This window comes from Canis lupus, chromosome 3 (genome assembly GCF_048164855.1).
Source record: "Canis lupus baileyi chromosome 3, mCanLup2.hap1, whole genome shotgun sequence".
Taxonomy (NCBI): domain Eukaryota; kingdom Metazoa; phylum Chordata; class Mammalia; order Carnivora; family Canidae; genus Canis; species Canis lupus.
This window is the reverse complement of record NC_132840.1, coordinates 63,539,488-63,567,227: the sequence shown is the minus strand read 5'-3', so window position 1 is coordinate 63,567,227 and position 27,740 is coordinate 63,539,488. Positions and strand designations below refer to the sequence as shown.

Sequence of the window (27,740 nt, the reverse complement as noted above, 5' to 3'; positions counted from 1 at the left end):
ATAAGTATATCCCTTCCATTTTTCTTTCTTTTTTAGATGAGGATAGGCATTCACTCGGGTTCTGTGCTCGCTGGAGTTGTTGGGGTGAGAATGCCACGATATTGCCTGTTTGGAAATAATGTCACTCTGGCAAGCAAATTCGAATCAGGAAGTCACCCTCGGCGCATCAATGTCAGCCCAACCACTTACCAGTAAGTGTTCTCTGGCTTCCTCCTCCTCCTGTCTATGTCCTTGCCTTGACCTAATGTCCTGTCATGTGTGAGACACTGTATTTTTTTTTATCCTGTCTTTCTCTAAGGTAATAGGAGTAGATCCACCCAGTCTGAAAGATAGCAATTGTGACATAAACGTTTATTTGCACCCCAAGAGAGTACATGTAGAGCCTGACTTGACTGAGAGGTAAACATAGGTTTGTCATTTCCCATAGTTGCTGTCCTTTGAGATACACCTGTTTAAATACAGGAGAACAAATGTTGAAGATCTGCCTTACACAAAAAGTCCGCACATTTTCAAAATGTTCCTCAATATTTATAAAAGTCAAAAGAATAAGATAGAAAAGATATTTTGACTGCTTTTATTCTTTGGAATAACTAAAGTAAATAATGACTCTCTAAAGTTAAATATATACTGGGTACAGAGTAAAACTTCAAACTCTATCTTACAGGTCATAAATTGGCAAGTCTACACATATAGCTGACAGATGAACACATTTGTATTTTGTACCTGGTAGATGTCCTCTCACCCACTAGTTACTACACTTCCTAGGGGGAGGGACCATGCCTGCTTTAGCTTATCATTATATTCCCAAAACTTGTAGAACATGCTTAACACATAATAAGCACTCTATAATATTTGTTGAATTAATGAATAAATGCATTGGTAGGTAGACTTCTCTAGAATAAGAAAACAGTATGACTATCTCCTATATATTAGACTTCAGTTTTGTGCTGTGCATTGGTGTGCAAGCTAATTGGTGCCATGATTTGGATAACTAAGAAATCATATTGTAAGACTGTAGACTGGAAATAGTGACCGTTGATATTTTTCTTTTATTATTAATTTTTTATTGAAGTAAAGCATACAATCTTATATTAATTTCAAGTGTATGACATATTAGTTCGACAATCCTAAACATTACTACATTACTCAGTACTCACATAATAAGTATAGTTAATTTAAGTCACCATAAAATGTTTTTATAATATTTTTGGCTACATTCCCTGTTGTATTTTTTCATCTCTGTGACTTATTTATTTTATATTGGAATTCTGTACTACTTTATCCTCTTTATCTACTTTACCAATCCTCCAACCTACCACTGGTGGCAACCACCAGTTTGGTCTGTGTACTTAAGCATCAAGGAGTTTTTTTTTGGGGGGGGGGTGCGGGGGGGGGGGGGTTGGGTTTTTTTTTTTTTTTGGTCTCTTTTCTAATTTGTTTTGGTTTTTAGATTCCACATATAAATGAAATCCTATGGTATTTGTTGTTCTCTGACTTATTTCATTTACTGACAAATACCATAGTGTGGTGCCCAACGGGAGTGTCTCTCAATCAGATGGGGGCCTCTAAATAGGGCGGTGATTGGCTGGAAGCCAGTAGCAGGGGCGGTGAAAGAATTCACCCGAGGCAGAACAAAGGAAGTAGAAATTTATTGAATACACTGCAAGGGAGTGGTGGGCAGGACAGCAGAGGGGAGGCTGTCTACTAGGAAGCAGTGCGTGGGGGCCACTTTTAAAGAGGGAAGGTAAGGAGGTATGGTAACATATGTAATTCTCTCTCTTTTTTGGTAACTGTGCCTGGTTGTAAGTAGCCTATTAGTCAGCTATGGCCTATGGATGTTTTATGTTTTGAGGTAGACTGCCTGACGGGCCTGTGTGTAGTCAGCCAGTGGTCACTATGGTCCTTTCTGTTCCATTCCATTTCTCAAGCCTGTTTACCTAAAAGCAGCCTCTATATTTAGGTCAATTAATGTTGTCACAAATGGCAAAAGCACATTATTTTCTATGGCTGAATAATATTCCATTGCACATGCACACACACACACACATATCCTACACATTTATCCATTTAATCTATTGACAGACACTTAGGTTGCTTCCATATCTTGGCAATTGCAAATAATGCTTCCAAAAACATAGAGGTGCATATATGTTTTTGAATTAGTCTTTTCTTTTTCCTTGGGTCAACACCCAGTAGTAGAATTACAGGGTCATATGGTATTTCTGTTTTTAATATTTTGAGGAAATTCCATGCTGTCTTCCACAGTGGCTGTATCAGTTTACTTTCCTACCAACAGTGACAAGGGTTCCTGTTTCTCCACATCCTCGCCATCCTTATTATTTCTTATCCTTTTAATACTAGCCATCCTGACTAGTGTGAGGTGATGTCTCATCATGTTTGGATTTTGTGTTTTGTTTTGGGGGGGCTTTGTTTGTTTCTTTGGCATTTGCTTGATGATTAGTGATATTGAGCATATTTCCATGTCTGTTTCCCAGCTTTATGTCTGTTTGGAAAAATGTCTATTCAGGTCCTCTGCCCATTTTTTAATCAGTTTTTTTTTATGTTGAGTTGTATAACTTCTTTATATATTTTGAATATTAACCCTTTATTAGATCATTTGCAAATATCATCTCTCATCAATGGGTTGCTGATGAGATTTCCTTTTGCTGATGATTTCCTTTGCTGTGAAAAAGCTTTTAATTTTGTTTTTTTGTTTGTTTGTTTTAAAGATTTTATTTATTTATTCATGAGAGACATAGAGAGAGAGGCAGAGACATAGGCAGAGGGAGAACCAGGCTCCTCAAGGGGAGCCCAATGTGGGACTCCATCCCACAACCCCAATATCATGACCTAAGCCAAAAGCAGATGCTCAACCACTGAGCCACCTAGGCATCCCAAAACTTTTAATTTTGGTGTAGTCCCAAGTTTATTTCTGCTTTTGTTTCCCTTGCCTCAGGAGACATATCAGAAAAATGTCGCTAAAGCCAATGTCCAAGAGATTACTGCCTATGTTTCCTTTTAGAAGTTTTGTTTTCAGATCTCTCATTTAGGCTTTTAAGCCGTTTTGAGATTATTTTTGTGTATGGTGTAAGAAAGTGGTTCAGTTTCATTGCGTGCAGCTGCCTAGTTTCCTCAAAAACATTTTTTGAAAATTGTCTTTCCCTCATTGTATATTCTTGCCTTCTCTGTCACTGATTAATCAGCCATATATGTGAAGGTTTATTTCTGGATTCTCTAATCCTGTTCCATTGATCTGTGTGTCTTTTTTGGTGCCAGTATGGTGTTTTGATTACTATAGGTTTATAAGTGTATCTTGAAATCTGAGATTGTGATACCTCCAACTTATTCTTTCTCAAGGTTGGTTTGGCTATTCAAGGCCTTTTCTGGTTCTTCACAAATTTTATTTGTTCTAGTTCTATAAAAAATGCTGTGGGTATTTTTTTTTTAATTTTTTTATTTATTCATGATAGTCACAGAGAGAGAGAGAGAGAGAGAGAGGCAGAGACACAGGCAGAGGGAGAAGCAGGCTCCATGCACCGGGAGCCCGACGTGGGATTCGATCCCGGGTCTCCAGGATCGTGCCCTGGGCCAAAGGCAGGCGCCAAACCGCTGCGCCACCCAGGGATCCCGCTGTGGGTATTTTGAAAGAGATTGCATTGAATCTATATATTGTTTTAGGTAATATGGACATTTTAACAATATTAATTATTTAAATCCATGAGCATGCTATACTTTTACATTTGTTGTTTCATCTTCAATTTCTTTCATTAATGTTTTATAGTTTTGATCATCTAGACATAGATGTGACATAGATATAGTCACATCTATGATTAAATTTATTCCTAGGGGGGAACCTGGGTGGCTCAGTGGTTGAGCATCTGCCTTTGGCTTAAATCATGATTTCAGGGTCCTGGGATCGAGTCCCACATTGAGCTCCCCACAGAGAGCCTGCTTATCCTTCTGCCTATGTCTCTGCCTGTCTGTGTAAAAAAAGAAGTATTTATTTATTTATTCATTCCTAGGTATTTTATCCTTTGGTGCAACTGTAAATTGATTTCCTTAATTCAGGAAATTAGATGTGACACATACTTTTATTGATTTTGCATCTTGCAACTTTGAATTCATCTATCATTTCTAATAGTTTATTGGTGGTGTCTTTAGGGTTTTCTGCATATAATAACACGGCATCTACAAAGAGTGACAGCTTCACTTCTTCATTAGCAATTTGGATGTCTTTCATTTCTTTTTCTTGTCTGATTACTATGACTGCAACTTCCAGTACTACCTTGAATAAAAGTGGCAAGAATGGAATCCTTGTTTTGTTCCTGTTCGTAGTGGGAAGGCTCTCAGTTTTTCAACATTGAGTATGATGATTGTTATATATGGCCTTTAATTATGTTGAGATGTGTTCCCGCTAAACCCACTTTGTTGAGAGTTTTTATCATGAAAGGATGTTGAAAATATCAAATGTTATATCTTAATAATGTTAATCTGAAGATGAAGATGATCTTATGGTTTTTATTCTTTCTCATGTTAATGTTAAATATTATATTGATTGACTTGCACATATTGAACCACCCTTACATCCCTGGAATAAATCCCACATGATCATGGTGACTAATGTTTTTTAATATATTGTTGATTTAGTTGTGCTAATCTTTTGAGTATTTTTGCATCTACATTCATCAAACATATTGGTCTATAGTTAGTTGTTTGTTTTATATTTTTTAAAGATTTTATTTATTTATTGAGTCAGGGGAAGGAGCAGAGGAACTGGGACAAGTAGACTCTGCTGAGTGAGGAGCCTGATGTGGGGCTTGATATCAGGACCCTGAGATCATGATCTGAGCCAAAACCGAGTCAGACACTTAACTAACTGAACCACCTAAGTGCCCCCTCTCCCCCCGCCTTTATTTTGTGATGTCTTTGGTCTGGTTTTGGTATCACAGTAATGCTGACCTTGTAAAATAAGTTAGGAGCTTTTCTTTCCTCTTTTATTTATTGGGACAGTTTGAGAAAAGTAAGTATTAACTCTTCTTTAAATGTTTGTAGAATTTACCTGTGAAGTCATGTGGTCCTGAACTTTTGTTTGTTGGGAGTTTGTTGATTATTGATTCAGTTTCATTACTAGTAGTTGCTCTAGTTCAGATCCTCTATTTCTTCTTGATTCAGTTTTGGAAGATTGAATGTTTCTGAAATTTATCCATTTGACTAAGTCATTCAGTATCTTAGCATATAATTTTTCATAATATGTTCTTATAATCCTTTGAGTTTCTGTAGTGTCAGTTGCTATTTCTTCTCCTTCATTTCTGATTTTATTTGAATCTTCTTTCTTTTTCTCCTTGATAAATCTGGCTAAAATTCTTATCAATTTTGTTTATATTTTTAGAAAACCAACTCTGGGTTTCATTGATCTTTTCCATTGTTCTTTTAGTCTCTATTTTGTTCATTTATGCACAAATATCTATTTCTTTCCTTCTACTAACCTTGAGTTTATTTGTTCTTTTTTTTCTTCCTAGCTCCTAAAGTATAAAGTTAGTTTATTTGAGAATTCTCTTGTTTCTTGAGGTAGGCCTATATTACTATAAAATTCCCTATTACTTCTTTGTTGCATCCCCATGATTTCGGACTGTTGTGTTTTCATTTTCCTTTGTCCCCATGTATTTATTGATTTCTTCTTTGATTTCTTGGTTGACCTACTGATTATTGAGTGGCATGTTGTTTAGCCTCTGCTTGTTTGTTTGGTGTGTGTGTGTGTTTCAGATTTTTCTTATAATTGACTTCTAGTATCATACAGTTCTGGTTGGAAAACAATCTTGATAGGATCTCAATCTTCTTAAATTTACTGAAGCTTATTTTGTGGCCTATCATATAATCTGTCCTAGAGAGTTTTCCATGTGCGCTTAAAAAAGAATTTGTTTTCTGCTGTTTTGAGATGGAATGTTCTGTATGTATGTCAGGTTCATGTGGTCTAACGTGTATTTCAAAGCTGCTCATTCTTTATTGACTTTCTATCTGGATGATCTATCCATTGATGTAAATGGGGTGTTAAGGCCTCTAATATTATTGTTTATTGTTGATTTTTATTTCTGTCTGTTAATATTTGCTTTATGTATTTTGGTGTTCCTTTGTTGTATACATAGATATTTATAATTGATATGTCCTCTTGATGTATTGTTCCGTTTATTGTTATGTAATGGCCTTCATTGTTTCTTGCTACAGTCTTTATTTTGAAGTTTATTTTGTCCGATATAAGAATTGCTACTCTGGCCCTTTGTGCACTTTCATTGCATGGCATATGTTTTTCTAGCACCTCACTTTTAGTCTACATGTATTTTTAGGTGTGAAGTGAGACTTGTGGGTAGCATACATATGGGTCTTGATTTTTCTTATTTATTCAGTCATCTAGTGTGTTTTAATTGGAACATTTAGATCATTTACATTTAAAATAATAATTGATAGATACATATATACTTGTTCATTGTTTTTTGGTTGTTTTTATGATAGATACATATATACTTGTTCATTGTTTTTTGGTTGTTCTTCTATGTTTCTTTCTTCTTCTCTTGCTCTTTTCCTTGTGATTTGATGGCTTTGATAGTGTTATGCTTGGCTTTCTATTTTTTTGTATATATATTATAGGTTTTTGATTTGTAGTTACCATGCGTTCATATGTAACATCTTATGTGTATAGCAGTCTATATTAAGTTGATAGTTGCTTAAGTTAAAACACATTCTAAGCACTAAATTTTTATTCCTCTTCTGTGTTTTATAATGTCATATTTTATAACTTTTTATTTTGTGTATTCTTTGACTAATTTTTGTAGATATAATTGATTTTAACAATTTTGTATTTTAATCTCAATACTGACTTTATAAGTGACTGATCTAATTTTCTTTTTTTTTTTTTAAACTTTATTTTTTTTAAATTTTTATTTATTTATGATAGTCACAGAGAGAGAGAGAGAGGCAGAGACATAGGCAGAGGGAGAAGCAGGCTCCATGCACCGGGAGCCCGACGTGGGATTCGATCCTGGGTCTCCAGGATCACGCCCTAGGCCAAAGGCAGGCGCTAAACCGCTGCGCCACCCAGGGATCTCTGATCTAATTTTCACAAGTAAAATTTACTTGTGAAATTTTTTTCCTTTCATAATTTTCTTCCAGTTATGGACTTTCCTTTATACTTAGAGAATTCTCTTTAACATTTTGTATAAGGCTGGTTTGTGGTGATGAATTCCTTTAACTTTTGTTTGGGAAACTCTTTATCTCTCCTTCTGTTCTAGATGATAGTCTTGCTGGATAGAGTACTTTTGGTGTGGTTTTGGTGTGGCACTTTGAATATATCATGCTACTTTCTTTTGGCCTACAAAGTTTCTGCTGAAAAATCAGCTAAGAGTCTTATGGTGTTTCCCTTGTATTGTTTTTTGTTTGTTTGTTTTTGTATTGCAGCTGTAAGAATCTTTATCATTGCTTTTTGCTATTTTAATCACTATTTGTCATGGTGTGGACCTACTAGGTTTATCTTGTCAGGGGCTCTCTGTGTTTCCTGGGCCTGGATGTCTGTTTCCTTCCCCAGATTAAGGAAGTTTTCAACTATTACCTCTTCTAATAAGTTTTCTTTTCCCTTCTTTATCTCTTCTCCTACTGTGATCCACATGTTATTATGCTTGATGATGTTGCTTAGCTCCTTTAACCTTTTCTCATTTATTACTTTTTTTCCTATTTGCTGTTCAACTTGGTTGCTTTCCATTACCCTGTTTTCCAGATTGCTGATCCATTCTCCTTCATCCTCTCATTTGCTATTAATTCTAGGTAGTGTATTTTTTATTTCATTAATTGAATTCCTTAACTCTGAGAGGTTTTTTCTATTTTCTGTCTCATTGTTGAAATTCTCACTTATTTCATCCACTCTTTTCTCAAGTCCAGTGAATATCTTTATGACCCTTGCTTTGAATTCCTTATTAGGCATATTGCTTAACTCCATTTCATCTAGTTATTTTACAGTGATTGTGTCTTGTTCTTTCATTTGGGACATCTTCCTTTGTCTCCTCATTTTGTCCGACTCTGTGTTTGTTTCTATGTTATGTATTAGGAAAATCAGCTATGTCTCCTGGTCTTTAAAGTCTTATGTAGAAGAGGTCATGTGGTGTCCTATAGTGATACCCCCCTGGTCACCAAAACTAGGTGCTCAGGGGTATTCCCTTTATGGACCACATGTACCTTTCCATTGTGGCTGAGCCGTGATTGCCTCCAGCCCAGCCCAACCTGCTGCGATTACCTGCTTTGCATCATGTGGGTGCACTGAGCAATATTTAGTTTCCCCATTGTTGCTGTGGGCTCATTAGTGGGCAAGTTTGGAAGTCCAGCTGGCTGTCTGTAATTAGGCTTTCTGCCAGAACTGTAGTTATCACCAAAGGGCAGGGCTTGCTCCTTACAAATCTGAGAGGTTCTCATCGGTGTGTGTGTGGGGAGGAGGGGCAGTGGTCGTACTCTCTACAATTAGTATCTTTGCCACAGCTGTTGGCACCCTAAATGGCAGAGATTACTGCCTCTGCATACAGCCAAGAGGCCAGGATGCTGGAATTGAGGGCACTCTGGGATGTGGAGTTATTTTGCCCCTTCCCCAGTGCAAAGTCATTTGGGAGTGGTTCTCGCCCATGCTGGAGCTGTTTACAGGGTGTGGCAGGGCAGCTGCTGCTTTGGGAAGATGTCTGCTAAGGTCAGTGGGTTGGATTATGGTGTCCACAAAGTGTTAATGCTGGCTTCTGCAAGTGTCCAGCTACCTAGGCTGGGGGAGGGGGAAAATGATGCCCACCAGTACTTTCCTTTCTGGAGAAATCTCTTGAAGATCTCTGCCCCTCCAGAACATATTCTGAGATGAGTAAATAAATCTCCTTTACATGTACTACAAGCTCTTTGCAAACTGCTGCTTCTGTGTTGTTTCTCAGGGAGAGTTATTATGCTGGCTCTTTAAGGGTAGGGTATCAGTTTCCTATTGCCTTCTATGCTTGTGATGTCTCTTCCACTTACAATTAGTCTTGCTGGGAGTTTGGTTCCCAACTCCACCTCTCCTGTCCTATTCAATGTTGCCTCTTCTCAAGGACTAATTGTGCAAGGTCTCCTCTGCCAGTCCTTAGGTCCTTTTCAGAGTTAGTTTTGCAGATATATCTATTATCTTAGTGCGTCTTGGGTGAGGGTGAGCTCAGGATCCTCCTGCTCTGCAATCTTCCCTGAGTTTCCCTTGATTTTTGAAATTATATCTTTAAAAAATTGTGTATATATATATATGAAAGTTTATGATAACAAAATGGTGATATTTTGAAAATTTTGATGTATCTATAGAGAAAGTTACTCTTTTAGATGAAAAATATATACAGATTTCTGAGGTGATGAGAAAGGAACTGCAATTTCAAATATAAATTCAAGAGAAAGTTGCTTAAGAACTACCTGTCATTTAAAGGGTATTTATATAAGGGTTTTGCCTCTTTTAAACTTATTCCACTTTTTCTAACACAATTCTGGGCATACAGATGATCTGACAGTTTTCATGTTAAAATGTTTCTATTTTTAAAAATGATATGTAAAGAATGGATTAAGTATTTGAGAAGTTTGTGCTCTTAGCTGAGACATGATAGCTGTAGATGGCTTTGTTTACATGTGAACAATAAAGGAAACCCCTACAAGCCACACAGGACCTGTGTACTTGCATCCTACCTCTTTCATAATCTTTTTCATACTGAGTTTATGATGATCCTCAGTAAGGAGGATCTTTAGGCCTGAATCATTTCAACCACTGTAGGCACCAAAACATTTTGTTGTGTTACTGTCTGTCCCCACTCCCACCCACAAAAAATCAAATAGAGCCACAGGCAGACACATCGAGCTGCCATATGCATAGATTATAAAAGATATTTTTTCTGATTGGCCCCAAACCATGTCATTCTTACTAATGTTTTATAAAAATATTTTTACATTTACTGTATTTTACACAAAATCCTTTTCTTCCTATTACCCTGTGTTCCCCCCTCCTTCCCTTCTTTCAGCAAACACTTGTGGGAACCTCCTATATTCCAAGCAGTATGATAGGTACCAATGCTACAATTATATTCATAAATAGGATGTAGCATAAATAGGATCTCTGCCCTCAGGTATGAGATCAGAGACTAGATGATAAATGTACCTGAGAAAATTAATTACAATAGAATAGTGCTGAGGTGAAGTAACCACAATTAGAATGTTGGAGCAACAGGAGCTCCAACATTGGGCTTAAATGAGGCTGGTAGGTCATGTTGACAGATTTCAGACTAACACTAAGAGTTAAGAAGAGATACTTAAGCAGAGGAGTGACTTGATCAGATTTGTGGTTTAAAAATCTCCAAGGTTGTAGAAAGGAGAACAGATTAGGGGGTACAGAAGGGTAACACTCCATTGATTGAGAGCAGATAATCTTATCCCCATTTGATTGATGGGGGCACAACTTAATGATACTGCAATCTCCTTTTGCTATTTCTACTTGTCTTCCCATGCTTCAGAAGAGCATTTGGACTCAGTGACCTTTGACATCCATTTAAATCGGAGATACCATTACAAACGATGCACATTGGACCTGGCAATGATCTCAGTGTGACTAAGTACCTTGTGTTGGTTTATCTGTGCTAATCTGCACAGTTCAGTCATGTATAATTGTTGTGTTTCATACTGCACAAGGTGAATAGTGACCCACACGTGTAGAATGTACTTCCCCTTTCCAAGGATGCTGAGAGTTAACCAGGATTGAATTCTCAGGGACATTCTCTATAAGGAGGCAATTTGCACTTTTTTAGAGAAAATGGCAACTTGAGAAATAAAACTGAAAGTTTAGCTCATGAAAGCTTGAAATTCCCACTTTTCTTTCCTGAATTAAATCCTGAATGTCCAGGAATTGGACATTGGTCTGCACTGGCTCTCGGGGGACAGGCGGCCGTGTGCAGGGGGTGGGGCCGGGAGCTGTGCCCGCTGGGGGCGGCCGCGATCCTGGGCGCGTGCGCATGCACACACCTGTGAACACGTGTGACGCCACGCCCAGTGTGCCCCCCACAGAAAGGACAGGCACCCCTTCTGCCAAAAAAAGTGCTTTAATAAAGTGTCTAAAACTTTGTTGCAGAACTGAAAAAAAAGAAATAGAATGTCCAGTATTGTCTTTTATCTTGAAATCTTCAGACATTTATATTCACTTTATTTTTACTAAGACTATATGATTATCATAAACATTGAATGGATTATTTGCATATTATGATAAACTGAAATAATTTTCTGAATTTTTTTATTCCACATACATTTTGCCTGAAATAGTATTTTTTAAGTCAATGAAATTTTATAAATATTTTGAAGCACTAAAAATTAAAAGCAGCAATACCTATGATCTCACCACTGATTTAATACATTATTATATTTGCCTCAGCTATAGCTTAATGAAATACAACCTTTCCTTTGGAATTAATTGTGACAAACATCCAAATGAGTTTGGTGTGTTTAAAGTTCACTGTTCTGTGCATTAACTTCCTTAAAAATATTCATGTACAATAGAATTTTATGTATTTTCATTTGCAAAAGGGATATCTCACTATATGAAAGTTTCTGTAACATTGGTTTTTATTTAAACAAAACTTTGTATGTTTGTTATCAACACAATGATGAGACATATGGCTCTAGCTCATCATTTTAATTATTATACTCCATCGTATGACTATACCATATTCTAATATTCCTTTGTCTGTTCCTCTGTTGATTGACACTTGTTTTTTCCTAATTTTTAACTATTACAAAGTGTGTTCCTATGAAACCATTTGCTTGTAATTACCTAAGTCACTTTACATTTCATATCATGTAAATTGAGTTTCTTTTGTAAAGTTGGAATAATTGGGTATTTTCTCAGAATTTTGTGGACATAAGGAATAAAATTTAAAAATTTAAAATTCAGAGTCATAACTTCTATATAGTCTTCATTTTTAGACTTTTCATGTGTGAGTCATCTTTGTTGCATGCAATAATGGCCAAGGACCATTCCTTCTCCACCTAGAGCAGTTTATTACTTGTTTTATTTCTGGGAAAAAAAGAAACAGTTAATTAGTTTTTAGTTTTCCGTGTTTGATGTTTTCCCCCTTTTTCTCCAATAAATGTGAAGTTTATACCCACCCATCTTTATTCTCACTCATCCCAGTTTTGAAATAGTGCACACATGATAAACACTTGTCTCTTATCATTATGTTACTGATCTATGAAACTAAAATAATTGATTACATTAAGGATAGTTTAGCAAATTTTGAAATGGCACGAATTATCAAATGATTTGCCTGAGCAAAATTGATTTGCTTGCTAATTGCAAACTAAAAATGTGCAAAGACTCTTTAATTACTGTGATAGGAAATTTTCCTTAACCTTCAAACATTTTTGCTTTTCTCATTTTACAGTTGATCTGCTTCTAGGCTTTTCAAAATACCTATTTTTCATTCACTGTGAAAGTCCCTTTCTGTTAAAACCAAGTCACCGTCTAACTACTGCTATATGTAGAGCTCATCATATTAGGGGATCTGCAATGGATAGGATAAGGTAATGATTTGAGGGCACAATTTCCATGATCAGAGTGCTGAGGTTGGAATCCAGGCTCTAAAGCTTGATATCTGTGTGAAATTTAGTGCCTAAATTTCTTTGGACCCAGTTTTTTCCTTTAAGATTAGTACCTGTTTTTAATAATTATTGTTCAGATTAAATATGTTGTTGATAAATTACCTAATACTTTGAACATAGTCAAAATTCATTTAATTGCTTCATCCCATTGTTTTTCTTATTGTAGTTGACACACAATGCTACGTTAGTTTCAGGTGTAAAACATAGTGACTCAACAAGTCTATGTTACACTTACCACAAGTGTAGCTGCCGTCTAGGACCATACAACACTATTAAAATACTACTGACAGTATTGTCTGTGCTATACTTTTCATCCCTGTAACTTATTCCAAAACTGGATGCCTGTATCTACCACTTTCCTTCACCCATTTCCTCCCTTCCTTACCCTCTGGCAACTACCAGTTTGTTCTTTATATTTATAGGCCCATTTCTGTTTTTCCATTTGCTTATTTTATTTCATACATTCCACATATAAGTGAAATCATATAGCACTTGTCTTTGTTTTATTTCCCTTACCATAATACACTCTAAGTCTATCCATGTTTTTACAAGGGTCAAGATCTTATTATTTCTTGTGGCTGAATAATATTCATTTGGATATATACAACATCCTCTTTAATCAGTCATCTATTAATGGACATTTACATTGCTGCAGTAAACATAGGGGTGCATATATCTTTTGGAATTAAAGTTTTCATCTTTGGGTAAACACCTAGTAGTGGAACTACTGAATCATTTGATATTTCTAATTTTAATTTTTTGAGGAATCTCAATACTGTCTACTATAGTGTCTACACCATTTTACATTTCCACCAATAGTGCACGAGGTTCTCTTTTTCTCCACATCTTTACCAACACTTATTTTTTGTCTTTTTAATACAAGCCATTCTTATGGGTATAAGGTAATATTTCACTGTGGTTTTGATTTACATTTGCCAGATGATTAGTGATGTTGAGCATCTTCTCATGTGTCTGTTGGCATCTGTATGTATTCTGTGGAAAAATGTCCAGTCATTTTGACTTGTAGAAGTTCTTTATTTTGGTTATTAACCCTTTATCAGGTAAATAATTTGTGAATCCCTTCTCCCATCAAGTAGGTTGCCTTTTTTACTGTGTAAAAAGTTATTTTTATGTAGTCCTGCTACTTCATGTTTCTAATTTTGTTTTCCTTGCTTGAGAAAACCTATGTAGAAAAATGATGATAAAGTTGATGTCAAAGAGATTACCACCTGAGTTTCTTCTAAAAGTTTTATGGATTTGGGTCCCACATTTAGATCTTCAGTGAATTGTAAGTTTTTGTGTATGAAGTAAGAAAGTGGTCCAGCTTTCCCACTAGTATATATTGAAGAAACTGTCTTTCCTCCATTGTATATACTTGCCTTCTTTGTCATAGATCAAATAACCATGTGAATATGGGTGTATATCTGGTGTCTGTATCCAGTTCTATTATTAATCTATGCTATTTTGATTACTATAGCTTTGTAGTATATCTTTAAATCTCTGAGTGTGTTACCTTCAGTTTTGTTCTTTTTCAAGATTATTTGTAGTTCCATATAAATTTTAGGATAATCTGTTGTGGTTTTGTAATAAATGCTATGGTATTTTCATAGGGATTGCATTAAATCTTCAGATTGCTTTGGGTAGTACGGATATTTTAATAATATTCCTCTATTTCATGAACATGGTGTATCTTTCCATTTCTTTTTGTGTGTTGTCTTGAATTTCTTTCATCAGTGTTTTGTAGTTTTCAGAGTATAGGTCTTTCACCTCCTTGGTTCAGTTTCATCCCAGGTATTTGATTCTTTTTTTATTGCAAATGTAAATGGAATTGTTTGCTTAATTTCTCTTTCTGCTACTCTGTTATTAGTGTACAGAAATGCACCTAATTTCTCTGTTAATTTTGTATCTTGCCACATTTTGAATTCATTTAACTGTTCTAATAGGTTTTGGTGACATCTTTAGGGTTTTATATATTGTGTCATCTGATGTACTGAAAGTTTTACTTCTTTCTTACCAATCTGGATGACTTTTATTTCTTTGTCATTTGACTGTATCATTAGGACTTTACATTGAATAAAAATGCCAAGAGTGGACATTCTTGTTTTGTTCCCGATCTTAGAGGAAAAGCTCCGTTTTTCACCATGAGTATGATGTTAGGTGTGTTTGTTTCATACATGGCCTTTATTTTGTTGAAGTATGTTCTCTCTAAAACTACTTCATAGATTTTTATCATGAAGTATATACAATTTCATCAAATGCTTTTTCTGTAACTACTAAGATGACCATCCACAATGCTATTGTGGTGTGCCTATTGATTGGATTGCAGATATTGAACCATCCTTGCATCTCTGAAATGAATTCTACTTGATTCTGGTGAATGATTGATTATTTATTTATTTATTTATTTACATTTGTTTTCATTTAAGTTCAATTTACCAACATATACTTTAACACCCACTGCTCATCCCATCAAGTGCCCTCTTAGTGCCCATCACCTAGTTACCCCATCCCCCCTGCCCACCTCCCCTTCCACAATCCTTTGTTCATTTCCCAGAGTTAGGAGTCCCTCAAGGTTTGTCTCCCTCTAATTTTTCCCACTCAGTTCCCTTCCTTTCCCTTATAATACCATTCACTATTTCTTATGTTCCATGTATAAGTGAAACCATATGATGATTGACCTTCTTCAATTGACTTATTTCACTCAGCATAATACCTCCAGTTCCATCCATGTCAAAGCAAATGGTTGCTTTGGGTAGTTCTAGTTCTATGGGTAGAACTATGGGTAGTTCTAGTTCTATGGGTGCTTCTAGTTCTAGGTCCTTTCTGATAGCTGAGTAGTATTCAGCTTTCTTTAATCATTCATCCACCAAAGGACATTGTGGCTGCTTCCACAGTTTGGCTACAGTGGACATTGCTGCTATAAACATTGGGGTGCACGTGTCTTGGCTTTTTACTGCATCTGTGTCTTTGGGGTAAATCCCCAGCAGTGCAATAGGGTAGCTCTATTTTTAACTCTTTGAGGAACCTCCACACAGCTTTCCAGAGGGGCTGTACCAGTTCACATTCCCACCAACAGTGCAAGAGAGCTCCCCTTTCTCCACATCCTCTCCAACATTTGTTGTATCCTGTCTTCTTAATTTTGACTATTCTCACTGATGTGACATGGTATCTCATTGTAGTTTTGATTTGTATTTCCCTGATGGCAAGGGATGTGGAGCATTTTCTCATGTGCTTGTTGGCCATGTCTATGTCTTCTTTGGTGACATTTCTGTTCATATCTTCATCCCATTTCATTATTGGATTACTTGTTTCTTGGGTGTTGAGTTTAATAAGTTCTTTATAGACCTTGGATACTAGCCCTTTATCTGATACGTCCCTTGCAAATATCTTTTCCCATACTGTAGTTTGCCTTTTAGTTCTGTTGACTGTCCCTTTTGTGCAGAAGCTTTTTATCCTGATTAAGTTCCAATACTTCATTTTTGCTTTTGTTTCCCTTGCCTTCATAGATGTATCTTGAAAGAAGTTACTGTGGCCAAGTTCAAAACAGTTGTTGCCTGTGTTTTCCTCTAGAATTTTGATGGATTCTTGTCTCACATTTAGATCTTTCAACCATTTTTTACTTTATCTTTGTGTATGGTGTAAAAGAATGGTTTAGTTTCATTCTTCTTCATATGGCTGTCCAATTTTCCCAGCACCATTTATTGAATAGAATGTCCTTTCTCCAGTAGATAGTCTTTCCTTTCCTGCTTTGTCAAATATTAGTTGACCATAGAGTTGAGGGCCCATTTCTGGGTTCTCTATTCTGTTCCATTGATCTATGTGTCTGTTTTTGTGTCAGCACCATACTGTCTTGATGATCACAGCTTTGTAATACAGGTTGAAATCCGGCATTGTGATGCTCCCGGCATTGTTTTCTTTTTCAATATTCCTCTGGCTATTCAGGGTCTTTTCTGATTACATACAAATATTAAGGTTCTTTGTTCCAACTCTCTGAAGAAAGTCCATGGTATTTTGATAGAAATTCAAACGTGTAAATTGAACGTGTAAATTGCCCTGGGTAGCATAGACGTTTTCACAATATTTATTCCTCCAATCCATGAGCATGGAATATTTTTCCATCTCTTTGTGTCTTCCTCAAATTCTTTCAGAAGTGTTCTGTAGTTTTTAGGGTATAGATCCTTTATCTCTTTGGTTAGGTTTATTCCGAGGTATCTTCTGCTTTTGGGTGCAATTGTAAATGGGAATGACTCCTTAATTTCTCTTTCTTCAGTCTCATTGTTAGTGTAGAGAAATGCCACTGATTTCTGGGCATTGATTTTGTACCCTGACACATTTCTGAATTGTTTTATGAGTTCTAGCAATCTTAGGGTGGAGTCTATTTGGGTTTTCTATGTACATTATCATGTCATCTGCAAAGAGGGGGAGTTTGACTTCTTCTTTGCCAATTTGAATGCCTTTTATTTCTTTTTGTTGTCTGATTGCCGAGGCTAGGACTTCTAGTACTATGTTGAATAGCAGTGGTGAGAGTGGACATCCCTGTCGTGTTCCTGATCTTAGGGGAAAGGCTCTCAGTTTTTTCCCATTGAGAATGATATTCGCTGTGTGCTTTTCACAATTGGCTTTTAAGATACTGAGGAATATTCCCTCTATCACTACACTCTGAAGAATTTTAATCAGGAATGGATGCTGTATTTTGTCAAGTGCTTTCTCTGCATCTATCGAGAGGATCATATGGTTTTTGTTTTTTCTCTTGTTGATGTGATCTGTCATGTTGATTGTGTTGAACCACCCTTGCATCCCACTTGGTCATAGTGAATAATCCTCTTAATGTACCATTGGATCCTATTGGCTAGTATCTTGTTGAGAATTTTTGCATCTGTATTCATTAGGGATATTGACTATAATTCTCCTTTTTGGTGGTCTTTGTCTGGTTTTGGAATCAAGGTAATGATGGCCTAATAAATCAAGTTTGGAAGTTTTCACTCCCTATCTCTCAAAACATGTTTAGTAGAATAGGTATTGTTTCTTCTTTAAACGTTTGATAAAATTCCCCCTGGGAAGCCATCTAGCCCTGGACTTTTGTGTCTTGGAAGGTTTTTGATGACTGCTTCCATTTTCTCGCTGGTTATTGGTCTGTTCAAGTTTTCTAATTCTTCTTGTTCCAGTTTTGGTAATATGAGGTTTCCCAGAAATGCATCCATTTCTTCTAGATTGTCTAATATGTTGGCATATAGTTAGTTGTTCATAATACTTTTAAAAAATCATGTGTATTTTCTTGGTATTGGTTGTGATCTCTCCTTTTTGATTCATGGTTTTATTTGAGTCTTTTCTCGTTCTTTTTAATAAGGCTGGCTAGGGGTTTATCTATCTTAGTAATTCTTTCAAAGAACCAGCCTCTGGTTTTGTTTATCTGTTCTACAGTTCTTCTAGTCTCTATTTCATTGAGTTCTGCTCAAATCTTTATTATCTCTTTTCTTCTGTTTGGGGTAGGCTTTACTTGCTGTTTTTTTTTTTTTCTCCAATTCCTTTAGATGCAAAGTTAGCTTGTGTATTTGAGGTTTTTTTCCAATTTTTTGAGGGAGGTTTGTATTGTGATGTATTTCCCTCTTACGACTGCTTTTGCTGTATCCCAAAGATTTTGAATGGTTGTATCCTATTTTCATTAGTTTCCAGGAATCTTTTTAATTATTTTCTAATTTCTTGGTTGACCCGTTCATCTTTTAGTAGGATACTCTTGAACCTTCATGTGTTTGAGTTTCTTCCAAATTTCTTCTTGTGATTTAGTTCTAATTTCAAAGCACTGTGTTCTGAATATATGCAGGGGACAATCCCAATCTTTTGGTATCAGTTGAGACCTGATTTGTGACCCAGAACGTGATCTATTCTGGAGAAAGTTCCGTATGCACTTGAGAAGAAATGTGTATTCAGTTGCATTTGGATGGGAAGTTCTGTATATATCTGTGAAATCTATTTGGTCCAGTATATCATGTAAGGACCGATGTTGTGCTTAGAAGATCTGTCATTTGCTGAAAGTGCCATGTTGAAGTCTCTTACTATTAGTATATTATTATCTAAGTATCTCTTTACTTTGGTTATTAATTGATTGATACACTTGGCAGCTCCCACATTAGGGGCATAAATATTCATGATTGTTAGTTCCTCTTGTTGGATAGACCCTCTAAGTGTGATATAGTGTCCCTCTTCATCTCTTACTACAGTCTTTGGGATAAACTTTAATTTATCTGATATGAGGATTGCTACCCCAGCTTTCTTTTGAGAACCACTTGAATGATAAATGGTTCTCCATCCCTTTATTTTCAGGCTGTAGGTGCCCTTCTGTCTAAAATGAGTCTCCTGTAGACAGCAAATAGATGGGTCTTGCTTTTTCATCCAGTCTGAAACCCGGCATCTTTTGATGGGGTCATTTAGCCCATTCACATTCAGAGTATGTGAATATTGAAAGATATGAATTTATTGTCACCATATTACCTATTCAGTCCCTGTCTTTGTGGATTGTTTCCTTGGACTTCCTCCTTCTTTTACAGGGTCCCCCTTAATATTTCTTGCAGAGCTGGCTTGGTAGCCACATATTTTTTCAGTTTCTGTCTATCATCTCTTCTTCTATTCTGAATGAGAGCCTTGCTGGATAAAGTATTCTTGGCTGCATGTTTTTCTCATTTAGTACCCTGCATATATCCTGCCAGCCCTTTCTGGCCTGGCAGGTCTCTGTGGAGAGGTCTGCTGTTAATCTGATATTTCTCCCCATATAAGTTAAAAATCTCTTGTCTCTTGCTGTCTTAAGTATTTTCTCTTTATCATTGAAATTTGCAAGTTTTACTATTAAATGCCAATTTGTTGAATGGTTTTTATTGATTTTTGGAGGGTCTTCTCTATCTCTTGGATATGAATGCCTGTTTCCTTCCCCAGATTTGGGATGAGCTATGATTTGTTCAAATATCCTTTGTGATCCTCTGTCTCTCTCAGCCTCTTCTGGAATCCCAATTAGACATTAATTCTTCCTTCCTAAGCTATCATTTATTTCTCTAAGCCTTTGCCTGTGGGCTCTTAGTTGTTTTTCTCTTTTTTCCTCAGCTTCCTTCCTTACCATCAACTTATCTTCTATGTCACTCACTCTCTCTTCTACCTCATTAACCCTAGCAGTTAGAATATCCTGTTTGGATTGCATCTCATTTAATATATTTTTAATTTTGGCCTGATTAGATCTCAATTCTGCAAAAATGAAGTCTCTAGAGTCCTTTATGCTTTTTTTCCAGAGCCACCAGTAGCTTTATAATCGTACTTCTGAATTGAATTTCTAACATCGTATTTAATCCAAATTCTATAACTCTGTGGCAGAGAGTATTGTTTCCGGTGCTTTCTTTTGTGGTGAATTCTTCTCTCTAATCATTTTGTCCAGTGTAGAGTGGCTGTATGAGTGACTGAGTCAAAAATATCAACCATGACTTAAGCAAAATACACCCTAGATGATTCCGAAGACATCAAAGACCAGAAAACAAAAGAAAAAGAAGAGGACAAAATAAAAGGACCACTAAAATGAAAAACATATCTTAAAACAAAGTAGTAAAAATAAAAAGCAAAAAAACAAAAACAAAAAGAAGTAAAAAAAAAGTAAAGAAAAGATAAAAAAAAAGGGGGGGATGGTGGTGATGAGGAAGTGGTAAGAGAGAGAATGTAGTCTACCTGAGGGGTCCTAGAGGGTGATCCTCTTGGTTCTGAGTGTATTCTGTTCTGTATGTTAGAAGATGCTCAATCCCAAATTTATATAAACCAGCAATACTTATATAAAGCCCCAACACTGACCACGAAAACATAAACAAGATAAAAAAGGAGTCAGAATGGGAAGAGTAAAATAATCCCACAGAATGGAGCAGCATGGTATTCCAGTTGGTTCTGGGTGTATGTTGGTCGTGTTTTAGAAGGTTCTAATTTCCACCATTGTAAAACAAAACAAGGCAGAAAAAACAAATACCCATATCTTGTATATCTACCAAAATTAAATTGCATATTTTGAAGTGAATCTGGAAGTGAAAAGTATATCTAAGACATGAAATTATTGGAGTATGAAAGTCAAAAAGGAAAAAACTTAAAAATGAAAAGTTGGTAAAATATTGTAATTAAGTGGGAAACGAGAAAAAACATTGGAACTTTTTAGTCTGATATAAAAACGAATCATAATGGAAAAAGAAAGAAAAGGGAAAAAAGGACCCTCTAGTTCTATACACTATTTTGCCTCAGTTCTGGGGTTTTCTAGTGCTGCTTGTTCAGTAAATTTGCTCTTCCCCTGTTCTAGCCGTTCTTCTGGGGGAGGACCTGCTTGTGGACTCTCAGGTGTGTGCACCTGAGGGAGCTGCCCTGCCCCCCTGCCAGGTGCCTGCCTCAATGGGAGCTGTTTACCCCCATGAGGCCTCTGTCCCCTGGTGGCCCCACCCCTCCCAGGCACACGGTGACACAAGGAGAAACAACACCACTGGCAGCGGCCAGCTCTCCAGCCCTGTAGTCAGCTCCCGCAGTAACTACCATAGTCTCCCAGTCCACACTGGCCTAGATGCTTCCGGGCACGGGGAGTGCTGACTTGCACAGCTTGCGGGGCACTCCGATGCGAGAGAGTCCTCGCTGTCCTGTGCCCTCCCAGCCTCTGCCTGTCTGGGGCTCTGTGTCACTTGGCCTGTGCACCCGGGGCGCTCCTGTAGGTAACAGAGTACAGCCATATCCCTCCGTTGTCAGCCTCCAGGGTAAAGGCAGCTCCAGAACCAGCCCACCTGACACACAGGCTTCTCCCAAATGCCCCGAGGGCTGCAGCGCTCCAGCACTTTACTGATATTGGACCTCAGTTTTCAGTGAGCTTTCTTTCCCCCAGGTGCCCCTGGTTACTATAAGAGTGACTCTGGGAATCTTGAGGCTCCACCGCCCCTCCTATGATTCTGCCCGATTTTCCTGCTGAGCACTTTTCCATCAAGGAAAACTCCAGATCGAATTTTTAAGGGCTTTCCTGTCCTGGAGGCCTTTGCCGCTCTGCTTTAGCCCTGTTAGTCCCAGTTCCCCTCCCCCACTTGATTCTTTTTTATTTATTTTTTTTCACCTTCTTACCTTGTTAGAAGTGAAAACCCTTCTCTCTGTAACGTTCCAGCTGTTCTCTCTATACATCTCAGGTTGAATTCATAGGTGTTCAGGACGGTTTGAAAGTTATCTAGGTAAGTGGTGGGGCCAGGTGAGTTGAGGAACTACTCTTTTGCCATCTTGCCCCGCCCCCTGAATGATCCCTTAATGTATTGTTGAAAGAGGCTTGCTAATATTATGTTGAGTATTTTTACATCTACGTTCATCAGAGATATTGGCCTGCAATTTTCTTTTTTATGGTGTCTTTGTCTGGTTTGAGTGTCAGAGTAATGCTGTCCTTGTAAAATGCATTTGGAAGTTTTCCTTACTCCTCTATTTTTTGGAATAGTTTGAGAAGAATAGGTATTAACTCTTCTTTAAATGTTAGGTAGAATTCATCTGTGAATTTACCTGGTCCTCAATTTTTTTTTTTCTGTTTTTCATTTGTAAGAAAATTAAATCAATAATCATTCTGTTCAGATTTTCTATTTCTCTCTGATTCAGTTTTGGGAGATCGTCTATATCTAGGAATTTATACATTTGTCTCAGTTGTCCAGTTTGTTGTCATATAATTTGGGGGGGGCATAGTCTCTTAAAATCTTTTCACATCTAAGTTTAATTATTTGGGCCCTCTCTCTGTATTACTTGATGAGTCTGGCTAAAGGTGTTCCCCCCCCAAAAAAAAATCCACATGACTTTATTTCAACCTTTATGCAAAAACGTAAAAAGAATTAAAATGTGTAGTCCTGAGCTTCAAATGCTGCTCCCTGATCTCATAGATAATTGGGGAAAGAGGGCAAGGATAGAAGTTCAGAATTTCTCCCGTTCCTAGAGAAAAGGGAAGCCCCAGGTATGGCATAAGGTTAGAAAAATACCAAGGTCCTATGAAGGATAGGACTACCCTCTCTCCTAGCACCAGCACAAGACTTCACCCACCCCTCTTAACAGAGAAGACATATTTAAATTTCTTGAAACTTGTACAGGAACCCGATGCATGATACAGGTGGGAGGCAAATAGCTGACCAAGGAGGCTAGAGCCTACCCTCCTTGCTTCTTGGCAGGCAAGATCAGGCACAAGTCAGCTTCCTCCTCCTCAGTACCTTCTTCTTCCTCAAAAGCATAATTGCTTATAGTAACAAATTGGTGCCTCCTGGTTTTGTTTATCTTTTCAAAGAATTAGCTTTAACTGATCTTTTCTATTATTCTTTTTACTCTCTATTTCACTATGATCTTTATTATTTCCCTCCTATTAATTCTGGCCTTCATATGTTCTTTTTTTCTAGTTCTGTCAGGTGTAAGGTTAGATTGAGATTTTTCTTGTTTCTTGAGGTAGGCCTCTATCACTATTAATTTCCCTCTTAAAAGTGTTTTCACTGCATCCCAAAGATTTGGGACCATTGTGTTTTCATTTTCATTTTTCACCATGTATTTTTAACTTCCTCTTAGATTTCTTGCTGACCTCTTGGTTGTTTACTAACATGTTGTTTAACCTCCATATGGGTCCCCCCACCCACGATTTTTTTTTCTTGAATTGCTTTCTCATTTCATATAATTGCCATCAGAAAAGGGACTTGATATGATATCAGTTTTAAATTTATCGAGACTTGTTTTGTGGCTTAACGTGTGATCTGTCCTAGAAAACGGTCCACTTGCACTTGAAAAGAGCTTACGTGTGCTGTTTTTGGATAGTGTTCTGTATATATTTATCAAGTCCATTTGGTCTAATGTGGCATTTAAAGACACCATTTCCTTATTTATTTGCTGCCCGGGTGTTCCATCCATTAATGTAAGTGGGGTGTTAAAGTCCCCTACTATTTCTATTTTATGGTCAATTTCTCTGTTTATGTCTGTTAATATTTGCTTTATGTATTTAGGTGTTCTCATGTTGAGTGTATAGATGTTTACATTTATTATATCATCTTGTTGGATTAATCCTTTTATCAGTATGCAGTGCCCTTCTTTATCTCTCGATACTGTTGTATACAGCATGTACATGGTTCTTGTTTTTTCATCCATTTTGTCACATTGGGTGTTTGGAGCATTTTGACCATTTTCATTTAAAGTAATAATTAATAGGTATGTACTTATTGGCATTTTGTTAACTGTTTTGTGGTTGTTTGTAGTTCTTCTCTATTCCTTTTTTATCCTCTTGCTCTCTTCCCTTGTGATTGGTGACTTCTTCAATATTATGCTTGGCTTTATTTTGTCTGTATCTATTATGGGTTTTTGTTTTTTTTCATGACCATGAGGCTCATATATAACATCATAAGTAGACGGCAGTCTATATTAAATTGATGGTCAGGTAAGTTTGAACACATTTTAAAGGAACTTCACTTTTATTGCTAGCCTCCACGTTTCATCTATATGTTGTCCTATTTTACATCTTATTTTGTGAGTCCCTTTAACTAATTTTTTGATAATAGATTTTACTACTTTTATTTCTTTAGCCATCATACTAGCTTTATAAATTATTGCTCTACTACCTTTATGTTAGCTTATATTCATGAAAGTTTTTCCTTTCATAAGTTTCTTTGAATTATAGTCTTTTCTTTTCCCTTTGAATCAGTCCTTAAACATTTCTTCTAAGGCATGTTTAGTGATGAAGTCCTTAATTTCTTTTGCCTGGAAACTACTTCTCCTTGTATTCTGAATGACAATCTTGCCACTGTAGAACATTCTTGTTTGTAGGGTTTTTGTTTTACTTTTTTATTTCAACACTTTAATATATCATGTCACTCCCTTCTGGCCTGCAAAATTTCTCTAGAAAAATCAGGTGATAGTCTTCTAGAGCTTATGTAGCACATAACTAGTTAATTGTCACTGCTGCTTTTAAATTCTCTATGTTTCATGGTGTGGACCTCTTGTTTGGAACTGTCTGTGCTTCCTAGACCCAGATATCTGTTTCCCTCCCTAGGTTAGGGAAGTTTTCCATCTTTTTATTTCTCTCTTTTCTCATTTTGGGACCTTTATAATGTGAATGTTTGTTCACTTGTTGTCCTCAAAGTGCTTTAACTTGTGTTCACTAATGCACTTTGATTCCCTGTATTTTTCAATTTTGGTTCTTTATTATATTGTCTGTCTCTTGAAGTTCTGAGTTCATCCAGTCTTCTCTCCAGTCTGGTGAGCACTTTTTGACCATCACTTTCAACTTTCTATAAGCTAGATTGCTTATCTTCATATATTAATTCTTTTTCTTAGGTTTTATCTTGTTCTTTTATTTGGAACATTTTGCTGTTTCCTTATTTTGTTTGACTTTCTATGTTTGTTTCTGTGAATTAGTCAGAAAAGCTACTTCTCTTAAATGTGAAGGAATGGCCTTGTGTATTGTGCCTGTATAAACTGCGCGTGCTTGGTGACTGGTGGGCTGGAGTTTTGGCTGTGGTAGATTGGGGGTTATTGGGGGTTCTGTGGTACTTCATGCTGGGGCTTCCCTGGTGGCATATATGGAGCTGCAATGGGTGCAGGCTGAGACATTTCTAGTCTCTCTGTGCAGAGTTTGCCCCAGCAGGACAAGTGGAGCTCCAGGGGTTGCAAAGGGGAGGATCCTGGGACTCTTCACACAGACATCCAAGTAGGAGCTCTGAAGCTGAGGTACATGCAAGGCAGTATGTCTTTGATTTGGGGGCACTCCATACAGGGGTTACCCTAACAGGGAGCTGGAGCTGAGGTATGCATGGGCCAGTGTGTTACAGGGTGTTGTTTGGCAGTATGGCTAGAACTATGACATGCAAAGGCTGGGGCTTTCTAGGTTGCTCCACATATAAGACACCCTAAGTGGGCATAGGCTGGGAGGTGCTGTGGGACTCTGGCACCAGAGGGCATGCCAGGACACCTCTAGCACAGAGTAGGTGTCAGCCTGGGGCATTCCATGATGTTTTGTATCTGTGTCAACTCCGCAAGATGCCTGGAGCTATGGTGAGCACTGACCAGGGCTGCTTTCAAGGTGGGTGGGGAACATAAATAGTGATGCTCTTCAGCCCTTTCAAACTGGGGAGAATTCCAGCAGCACCCTCCCCTTACCCCCTGATTTGGCAGGATTCTAGGACTGGTTCCTTCTATTCTAGTTGCCCTTTTATATTGGGACTTTTCATTTGTTAAGGCAGACATATCTATTTAGTGTTCCTCAATACTATCCCTCCCATTCCACTGCAGTTCACAGTGTTAGGGTGGGGTTCCCTTTCTTACCATGTCTCCATTTCTCTTGCCATTCTTTCTATGGTCTGTCTTATGGTGTGCAGAAGCTGGTCAGTCAGCCTTCAGTTCTTCTGCAGGAGAAATTGCTCTATAAGTAGATGTAGATTTGGTATGTTCATGGAGGAGGTGAGTTCAGGGTCTTCCTACATTGCCACTGGGAGCAGAGCTCCATCCTGTTATTCCCATGAAGGAACAGATCATCTTATTTCTGGACTTGACTCTCATTTTATAAATTTAGCCATGTTGAATGATGTGTGATAGTTGGATTACAGGCCTCATCTGGCAATCCCAAAGAAACACTGTGTTTGGTAATTTAGCCAAAGCCATTTTAAGCCATGACTCAGAACTGAGTAGTAATCAGCTTATTCCTACGAGTTTTTATTAGCAAAAGCCTCTTCCTGATGACTAAGTTATAGTAACGTGATTTAAACAAAATGCCTATTTTCTTTGCAAATCTCCAAATTTAAGCAGGGGTATATAATTACATATATGTTAATTAGATTACCACAGACTTTTTGGCTTAAATGACACAAGCTTATTATCTTTCTGTTTTGTAGAATAGAATTCTAATAGGGGTCTCACTGTGATAAAACCAAATTGTCATTATGGCTGCATTCTTTTCTGGAAGTTCTAGGAGATAATAGAGGCCACCTATATTCCTTGGTTCACTGCTTCCCTCCTCCATCATAAAGCCAAGAATACTGCATCTTTCTAATGCTGCTTCTGTTGGCACATCTCTTTAACTCTTTTTCCTCTCTCTTCCACTTTTGAGGATCCTTGTGATGACACTGGGTCCACTGGATAACCCACCTTAATTCATTTTTGCCAGCATCCTAACATACTCAGTTTCCAGACATTAGGACGTGGGCATTTTCTTAGGGAGCAGTTTATTCTGCCAGTAACAAGGAAAAAATCTGACGGCTAACTCTGCTTGGAACTATAGCCCTGTACTTTGGTGCTGTTCTAACAAAGTGCCATAGTCTGGGCAGCTTATAGACAACTGAAATGTATTTCTCATAGCTGTGGATGCTGGAAGTCCATGATCATGGTGCCAGCATGCTTGGTTCTGGTGAGAGCTTCCTCGGAGCTTTCAGATGGCTGGCCTCTCCTTATAACCTCGTATAAGTGGAAAGAGAAGGAAAGCCAGCTTTCTTACAACTCCTAGAAGAGCACTAATCTCATTCATGAGGACTCTACTCTCATGACCTTGCCTAATCCTAACATACCATCACACTTCAGGGTAAGTGTGAACTCATTCACAAATGAGTTCAGTCCATAATAAGAGCTGAATTACACTTTGCCATTTAAGCAGCAGTGGATACCTTTGCTTGAGGAGGAGATTAAGGAGTGGTTCTGGGAAACGTGGAATTTTTATAAAGATGACTGCTGTTTCTTCACCTCATAATCTGCTTACAGACATAGCTACCCCCCATATAATCTCTTAAAAAGCTAGACACTTCGAAAGTTGTAATCCTTAACTTAAAGTACCAACCTTAAATCTCCACAAACCATGTTGTGGAGGCTTGAGATTATTATAGTGCATAGACCCAGTTCTCCTGAGTTCTAGGCTAGGAATCTCATCTTGGTTAAGGGATTAATTTGCTGTGTAATTTTAGCAAACAAGGTAATGTTCCTGGCCTTCTATAATGAGGGTGACCAAGATGCTCTCTAAAATATCTTTTAGCTTTAAAAGTTAATAGCAAATGCTTACTGAATCACTTATTCTCTGGAAGCAATTCATTCACATCATCACCTCATTAATC

General features: G+C 37.3%; 1 protein-coding gene across 5 annotated transcripts in view; it reads left to right on the top strand.

The window, feature by feature from the left end:
- Window positions 1-27,740, top strand: part of GUCY1A2 (guanylate cyclase 1 soluble subunit alpha 2) — a 428,883-nt gene that overhangs the window by 284,201 nt on the left and 116,942 nt on the right. For all 5 annotated transcript variants that reach the window (XR_012028569.1, XM_072821809.1, XM_072821808.1 and 2 more), the window contains one exon: window positions 37-191. Coding sequence is in view for 4 of the 5 variants with exons in the window: in XM_072821809.1 (XP_072677910.1) it covers window positions 37-191 (155 nt within the window). In the remaining variant the exon portion in view is untranslated. The remainder of the gene's footprint in view (window positions 1-36; window positions 192-27,740) is intronic.